The following is an 8,854-nucleotide window of genomic DNA, read 5'->3' on the forward strand; positions in this document are numbered from 1 at the left end:
AGACGACGGCGATGAGAAAAGCACCCAGTTTACATGAAGAGAATGAGATGGGTAACTTGCATAGAGATCGAAAGAGGACTCGTCTTTGTATCTGTGCCATTATGACGTCTGTGACAGCATAGTCTCAATGGCGCGGTCTATCTCCATTTTGTCTATCTAGAGCCCTCTTCCAACCTCTATCTCCCCCCCCCCCCCAGGTCTTGCTCCTCCGCCTGTGGCCAAGACAGTGAGTATGATGGAGGCGATGAACCAGCAGTCAAAACCAGGGACCGGACAGGGCCACAACAGAGCCCCAACACCTAAGTCTCCTTCTGGGTAAGCACACACACACACACACACACACAAACATGTTGGGGGGACACACACCCTGCCTGAGGCAGCATGTTTTACTTTGATGAACACAAAGCAAGTTTGCCTTTGGAAAATAGCGTGTAGGGCTTCTGATTTACCACTTCATTAACTCCCAAGCTGAGCTCTCCTAAAAGACAAACAGCTTTACACTATTCATCCACATGGCTCTACTCAAGCTCCCACGGGTCTGAGTTGTGTGGCTGTTGGAAGGGAAGTGCACTGTGGGGTGTGTGTGTGTGTGTTGATTTGAAGCACGTCCTAAACAGCAGCTGACTACGAGGTGTGTGTGTGTGTGTGTGTGTGTGTGTGTTGATTTGAAGCACGTCCTAAACAGCAGCTGACTACAAGGTCGTGTGTGTTTTTTAGCAATGACAAAAGCTTCAGTAAAGGACCGACTCGAACTGGGTCCATCGAAAGACCAGGTGGGTGTAAAAAAATAACTTGATTTACTCTGCGTCTGTAAATAACCTGTAAAAGCATGTCGCATAGTCAGATAGAAACGCTGCGACTGGGCCGGGATGTGTTGTCTGTGGGTCGGCTGCAGACAGTCTGGTTGTGTGATTTTTGTCTGTGTGGAACAGTTTGTGTATTCACAACGACGTCATCGAATCCTCTTCCTCCTCGAATCCTCTTCCTCCTCCAGCTAAAGAAGTGCCGGGATATCCCCACAACTCAGTAGGTCAATCGCTGCCTCCCGCCCCCATGCCTAGGAAGACCTATCCGGTGAGTTCCCCTCCACCTACCGTTGACCTTTTTTTAATATGATCGTTTGCCCTGTTGTGGGTTGTGATTGGACAGCCATGGACTATACAGAGGCACTTATTGGACTTCTCCATCTGATCTCGTCGTTGTTTTTCAGTTGGTCTTATTGTCCCGTGCACTCTGAGTATCAATGGCTCGAACAGGCTTTTCTCCTTCCTGTAACGCTAAGTAGGAGGGGAAACCTTGAAGTGTGTACTCGTTCTTGACAGATGGGGAAATCTCTCATATCTCTGTCCCTAGCTCAGTGATAGCAATCTGTGTCATACGGGCTCACCATGTGAACCACTGACAGACTCCCCCCTGCCTGACAGTTACTATGTCCTGTGTCATTTGTCTGCTATGCAACCCTCCAGCAGTCAATGTGGAAGTGGGTGTCGAGAATTCCAAAGGAGTGACAGACGGTTTAGATACTTCAGTTAAACAACCGCATCTGTCTGCAGAACGTTCAAGTACACCTGCCTGTCAGCATAGAAATAGAATGACTAGAAAGGGAAGCCCCTGAGACCATGGCAATTTGACAGTGCACTCTCAACATGGCCACCGTTACGGAAGGTTGACTTGAATGGGAATGTTGGTTCTAGTAATTATATTGCTATGCCCGTCTGGCCGTCTCTCTTCAGAAGCAGAGGCCCAAGCGGGTGAAGGCCATCTACAACTGTATGGCGGACAACGCAGACGAGCTAACCTTCTCTGAGGGGGAGGTGATCGTGGTGGATGGGGAGGAGGACCAGGAGTGGTGGGTGAGTGTCAACTCTAGATTAGGCTACTATTTTGTGTGTTGGATGTGTGAAAAGTGGTGTGTGTGTGTGTGTGTGTTTGTCTCCATTCACACGCAGTGAGAGTAGTCCGGCCCAGTTCTAGTCCAAATCTGGCCTATTCCAGAGAGAGTCCACTGAGCATGTGCCAGAAATCTTGGTGGCCTCAGCAGCACAAAGCAGTGACCTCATTCTAGCCGTCCTTCTTTCTCTCCCGCCCCCGCCTGCCTTCCTTCCTCTGCTGAGTCCGTTGTCTGAATACAGACCAGCTGCAACTTGTTTTTCCAGAAGCCACCTCTGTAAACATGACCGTATTTAGTCACTTATTCTCCATGGGACTTTGTGTTATAGATGCCTTCCGCTCTCTTTTTCTGACTTCAATGGCATTTTGTTTGTGTCCGCGCCTGAGTTGACGACAACTGAAGCAGAATTTAAAACGTGTTCTGCTGATGACTCTTAAGGGGGATAGTAATCCAAAAGTGACTGTACAAATAATCAGATTATGTTACTGAGTTTGTGTAATCTAAAGGTTATGTTACTGATTACAATTTTGGGGAGTTTACTAGTAACTGTAACGGATTCCATTAGAAAGTAACCTACCCAACCCTGCCATAAGCCATAGTGCCTTCGGAAAGTATTCAGGCCCCTTGACTTTTTCCACATTTTATTAGGTAACAGCCTTATTCTAAAATGTATTATTGGTTTTTTTTTCTCATCAATCTACACACATTACCCCATAATGACAAAGCAAAAATAGGTTTTTAGAAATGTTTGCAAACGTATAAAAAATTGAAATATCACATTTACATAAGCATTCAGACCCTTTACTCAGTACTTTTGCAGTGATTACAGCCTTGATTCTTCTTGGGTATGACGCTACAAGCTTGGCACATCTGTATTTGGGGAGTTTCGATCTGGTTCAAGTCTGGGCTCTGTCTGGGCCACTCAAGGACATTTAGAGACTTGTCCCGAAGCCACTCATGTGTTATCTTGTGTGCTTAGGGTCGTTGTCCTGTTGGAAGGTAAACCTTCGCCCCCCCAGTCTGCACTCTGGAACAGATTTTCATCAAGGATCTTTCCTGTACTTTGCTCCGTTCTGACTAGTCTCCCAGTCCCTGCCACGGAAAAACATCCCCAAGGCATAATGCTGCCACCACCATGCTTCATCGTAGGGATGGTGCCAGGTTTTCTCCAGAAATGACACTTGGCACTCTTGGCAACTGTTACAGACCTATATCTATCCTACCCTGCCTTTCTAAAGTCTTTGAACGCCAAGTTAACAAACAGATCACCTACCATTTCGAATCCCACCGTACCTTCTTCCTTATGCAATCTGGTTTCCGAGCTGGCCATGGGTGCATTTCAGCCACGCTCAAGGTCCTAAACGATATCATAACCACCATTGATAAAAGACAGTACTGTGCAGCCGTCTTCATCGACCTGGCCAAGGCTTTCGACTCTGTCAATCACTGCATTCTTATCGGCAGACTCAACAGCCTTGGTTTTTCAAATGACTGCTTCGCCTGGTTCACCAACTACTTCTCAGACTGAGTTCAGTGTGTCAAATCGGAGGGCCTGTTGTCCAGACTTCTGGCAGTCTCTATGGGGGTACCACAGGGTTCAATTCTCGGGCCGACTCTTTTTTTCTGTATACATCAATGATGTCACGCTTGCAGCTGGGGAGTCTCTGATCCACCTCTACGCAGGCGACACCATTCTGTATACTTCTGACCCATCTTTGGACACTGTGTTAACAAACCTCCAGACGAGCTTCAATGCCATACAACACTCCTTCTGTGGCCTCCAACTGCTCTTACATGCAAGTAAAACTAAATGCATGCTTTTCAACAGATCGCTGCCCGCACCCGCCCGTCTAGCGTCACTACTCTGGACGGTTCTGACATAGAATATGTGGACAACTACAAATACCTAGGTGTCTGGTTAGACTGTAAACTCTCCTTCCAGACTCACATTAAGCATCTCCAATCCAAAATTAAATCTAGAATCGGCTTCCTATTTCGCAACAAAGCATCCTTCACTTATGCTGCCAAACATACCCTTGTAAAACTGACTATCCTACCGATCCTTGACTTTGGTGATGTAATTTACAAAATAGCCTCCCAACACTCTACTCAGCAAATTGGATGCAGTCTATCACAGTGCCATCTGTTTTGTCTCCAAAGCCCCATATACTACCCACCGCTGCGACCTGTATGCTCTCGTTGGCTGGCCCTCGCTTTATATTCGTCGCCAAACCCACTGGCTCCAGGTCATCTATAAGTCTTTGCTCGGTAAAGCCCTGCCTTATCTCAGCTCACTGGTCACTATAGCAGCACCCACCCGTAGCACGCCCTCCAGCAGGTATATTTCACTGGTATCCCCCAAAGCCATCTCCTCCTTTGGCTGCCTCTCCTTCCAGTTCTCTGCTGCCAATGACTGGAACGAATTGCAAAAATCACTGAAGCTGGAGACTTATTTCCCTCACTAACTTTAGGCATCAGCTGTCAGAGCAGCTTACTGATCATTGCACCTGTACATAGCCCATCTGTAAATAGCCCACCCAACTACCTCATCCCCATGTTATTTATTGTTTTTGCTCCTTTGCACAGTATCTGGGGAACACGCACAGCGTTGAGATTGCCTGCAATGACAACAAGCGCAGTCCGATGATGCTGTGATACACCGCCCCAGACCATGACGGACCCTCCACCTCCAAATCGGTCCCGCTGCAGAGTCCAGGCCTCAGTGTAACGCTCATTCCTTCGACAATAAACGTGAATCTGACCCTCACCCCTGGTGAGACGAAACCGCGACTCGTCAGTGAAGAGCACTTTTTGCCAGTTCTGTCTGGTCCAGCGACGGTGGGTTTGTGCCTATAGGCGACGTTGTTGCCGGTGATGTCTGGTGAGGACCTGCCTTACAACAGGCTTACAAACCCCCAGTCCAGCCTCTCTCCGCCGATTGCAGACAGTCTGAGCACTGGAGGTGTGATGTTCGGACGTGCAGGTGTTACACATGGTCTGCCCCTGCTAGGACGATCAGCTGTCCGTCCTGTCTCCCTGTAGCGCTGTCTTGGGCGTCTCACAGTACGGACATTGCAATTTATTGCCCTGCCCACATCTGCAGTCCTCATGCCTCCCTGCAGCATGCCTAATGCATGTTCACGCAGATGAGCAGGGATCCTGGGCATCTTTCTTTTGGTGTTTTTCAGAGTCAGTAGAAAGGCCTCTTTAGTGTCCCAAGTTTTCATAACTGTGACCTTAATTGCCTACTGTCTGTAAGCTGTTAGTGTCTTAACGACCGTTCCACAGGTGCATGTCCATTCATTGTTTACGGTTCATTGAACAAACGTGGGAAACAGTGTTTAAACCCTTTACAATGAAGATCTATGAAGTTATTTGGATTTTTACGAACTATCTTTGAAAGACAGGGTCCTGAAAAAGGGCCGTTTTTTTGTTGTTGTTGTTGCTGAGTTTAGAAACATCTCAAGGATGATCAATGTTAACAGGATGCACCTGAGCTCAATGTCGAGTCTCATAGCAAAGGGTCTGAATACTTATGTAAATAAGTATTTTTTAAATACATTTGTAATAAGTTTGCTAACAACATTTCTACAAAACTGTTTTCACTTTGTCATTATAGGGTGTTGTGTGTATTTAATTAATTTTTATTTGATCTATTTTAGAATAAGGCTGTAACGTAACAAAACCTGGAACAAGTCTAGGTCTGAATACTTTCCGAAGGCACTATATGCAAAAAGTGTACGTGTTTTGTCCCAAATATCATTGTGTTACGTTGTGCCTCTCTTCTGTTCTCTCCCAGCTGGGCCACATCGAAGGAGAACCTATGAGGAGGGGGGCTTTCCCCGTCACATTTGTACACTTCATCATGGACTGAAGGTCAAAGGTCACCAGAGGTCAACACAGGACCTGGAATGGAAACCATGGAAATGCCCTCCACCTCCCCACATTTCTGTGGCAAAATTATCTTTGTCATCATCAAAGCTTGTGCCTGCACCGACACTAAAGAAGAGTGAAGTGTCGCTGCCCAATGCTTTGGCTATACAGTCTGTTGCCATGACAACAGAAACACCCTTTACTCCAGGAATGTCATGTGATGTCATATCACTCTTTTTTTAGGCCAAGCCTGCAAAGGCTCGTGGGGAAACTGTGTTTTGACTTCTGACACCATCTGACATTAAAAGAAACGATGATTGTAGTAGATAACCTCTTGCAATAAAATGCACTTTCTGCTTATTTATCCTGGTCGCGACATTTAGAGGATTATTGACAAAATGAAGGTTCTGTTAATAACTATTTCACTCTGTTGTCTTCGGTTTTGTGAATTGTACAGAAAGTTCTTCAAGGACAGCTGACAGGGACAGTAATGTGTATCTTTAGGATTTCTTTCACTTATTGTTAATGTGAATATAGTCTATATGCTTACATTCCATCTCCTTGCATGGTTAAAGGGTGAACCATTTCTAAACGCTTAACTGCTTAATAGGCAAAGGCATGTCAACTTTATAGCACTCACAATGTGGGAAGCAGACTCAGTGGCGGAGTGGTGCCTGGAGAAGTGGGTATACTATAATTTGGCAAAAATAAATCCCAAAGGCCTGCTTGGTGAAGGAAAGGCGCCTGTGTAAAAAACTCTATGACAAAAAAATGATAAATCCCATGTTGGTCTTTAACAGTTCAGGAAACCCAACCTATACTGTGCTAGTAGTCTGATAGTAGGACTACTATTGAAACAAACAAATGAGACGGTCAACTGAGTCAGAAATATTCAGTCAAACAAATTCTCTGCAAGTCTCACTTTTTAATAGAACATCCAATTTAGTTGTTTTTCTAAGTCCACAACAGGTGCATGTCCAGGTGCATGAATGGACATGCACCTAGTTTACATTAAATGTAGAGTTTTTTGGGGGGGAAAGCCTTTCCATCTAGGCTACAAGAAGGTGATTAGGCCTATGATTAGCTTTGCTATATTTTTTCCTGTTCCTTAATTATTAAACGTCCAGGTTTCAAACGTCATATTATGGGGCATGTCTTACATTCTTAAAAGTAGCCTATAGTTAAAATCCCACCACATAAACATGGAGGTAATTATTTTATAAAGACATCCTCATATTCCACGCTCCTGTTCTATTGGTTTTTAAATCTTTCATTGTTTAAATCTTTAGATCTCCCCATCTTTCAAAATGTCTCCGTCTCTATGAAGCCGCTCGCATGTGCAGTGCACAATTTTAGAACTGCGTTTCCCTGCAAATTGCGTTTTGGAACATTTGCGTGTAACCCGACCGCCCACGTGCACATTACTGCGCTTAAAATGTGAAGAAATAATAGTGAATCAACGTTTTAAACTAAACATTCTGATCGGATCCATCAGCCTTATTAATTGATACGGCGTATACCTTCCACCACACTAGCCTACTTTGATATACATAGTGGGATTAAGAAATGGAGGATACGCAACGCCCACGAAAGAAAGTGGGTGTAAGGCTGCGTATACCCACCACTACACCACTCGTTAAACTTAATTCAAAATGGTGCTAACCCAGTAATATGCTAGGAGTCCTCCCCTATGGGTCATCCACTGTCCCCATTTCTAAACAGCCCTTAGTAACAACAGGGGGTTGTCGGGGGTATATTTAGGCCTGTATTTAACTGGGAGAACCCAGGCTCACTATCCTACTGTGTGCGCTGACCTGCATGCATATCAGTTTGAAACAATAGAAGTTACTTACAGCACACCATCTCCATGGCCTACAGTGTGGTGCTAGATTTACTGCATTAGCCCATCTGACACCTTTTACTCTGTTTATAAAATGCCTCATTGTTGCACTTCTTACCCTTTTTACTATAATATCAATATCATCAGTGAAATGGATGTTGTGAACTATCTTCGCTGCATAGATCACACTTTTAGTTGTGAACCACCATCTTTCTGTGGCCAAAAGTAGTGCACTATTTAGGGAATATGATGCCATTTGGGACATAGACAGTGAGAGAGAGAGCTCTGCAGAGGGGTTTATGCACCTCATGGGGCAAGTGCTCCTGTCCTGTGGCTTTTTTTTTTTTAATCTGTAGTGGACAGCAGGCTACCAAATGGCACACACACAGAGGTACATGTGGACACACATGCACATAGTTGTCATTGTACTAAAAATAACTTGTCCTTTGAGGTGACATTGTAAGGGGGATGGCAATACCAAATGACACACTTGAAAAGGACAATGCAACTACTTTTACTCACACTTACACACACCTACCATAGTATTCAATCTGATTCATAGTGCTCAGCCTAGAATTCTACCATAGTCCACAACTAGCTGGGACCAGCATTAGTGACAGACCACCCTTGTTTTATATATCCTAGGTCCCATACTGAAGAGTATGTTTTAAAATGTAATATTCTTACAAAGCATTTGACGTAATGTCTGACTTTGGTTGCAGAGCAACTCTTCTCTATTCATGTTTGATGTTTGGGACATACAGTACTCTCAATTGTGAATGAACTACGATAGACGACGACAAGAGGCGTCGCATGTATCTGCCACACCATGTTAACTCACTGGAAATAGGATGGTTCATCTGTAAATGTACATAGATTCTGTTGATATTTAAATGTATAAAATAAGAGAATGACCTTGGCAGTAACTGTCTTTGAATGCACTGTGGTGACGTGCTGTTTTCCAGCTGGTGTTCAGTGTGTAGTCTAGTAGTGTACACACAAACCAAGGCTGAGAAGCTATTCCATTCACACTCATTGACTCTGGATCACAGCATTGACTCAAACCTATTGTGCAAAATAAATGGGGAAACTGGAATAATAAAATGGAATAATTCCCAGTGTTTTCTTCTCTTGCATTTATCATAAGTGTATTATTGCTTTTCAAAGTGGTTTAAGTGTGTAAATGCTGTGTAGTACGGTGATTTTAAGAGTGCTCGACTACTAGATTTGTAACTTCCTGGGCAGTACAC

The 8,854-nt window shown here is 44.6% G+C and overlaps 1 protein-coding gene across 9 annotated transcripts in view; it reads left to right on the forward strand.

The window, feature by feature from the left end:
* LOC139384226 (ArfGAP with SH3 domain, ankyrin repeat and PH domain 2a) overlaps positions 1-8,722 on the forward strand; it is a 90,254-nt gene extending 81,532 nt beyond the window's left edge. For 3 of the 9 annotated variants that reach the window (XM_071128957.1, XM_071128960.1, XM_071128958.1), the window contains exons 24-28: positions 198-315; positions 718-773; positions 995-1,074; positions 1,734-1,853; positions 5,691-8,722. In XM_071128957.1, the coding sequence (XP_070985058.1) occupies positions 198-315; positions 718-773; positions 995-1,074; positions 1,734-1,853; positions 5,691-5,765 (449 nt within the window). In that variant the 3' untranslated portion in view covers positions 5,766-8,722. Of the gene's footprint in view, positions 1-197; positions 316-717; positions 774-994; positions 1,075-1,733; positions 1,854-5,690 lie in introns of those variants that run through there. The other 6 variants (XM_071128961.1, XM_071128955.1, XM_071128962.1 and 3 more) reach the window with 3 other exon arrangements.
* Positions 8,723-8,854: the final 132 nt, after the last annotated feature.

The sequence above is a fragment of the Oncorhynchus clarkii genome, chromosome 25 (genome assembly GCF_045791955.1).
Source record: "Oncorhynchus clarkii lewisi isolate Uvic-CL-2024 chromosome 25, UVic_Ocla_1.0, whole genome shotgun sequence".
NCBI lineage: Eukaryota > Metazoa > Chordata > Actinopteri > Salmoniformes > Salmonidae > Oncorhynchus > Oncorhynchus clarkii.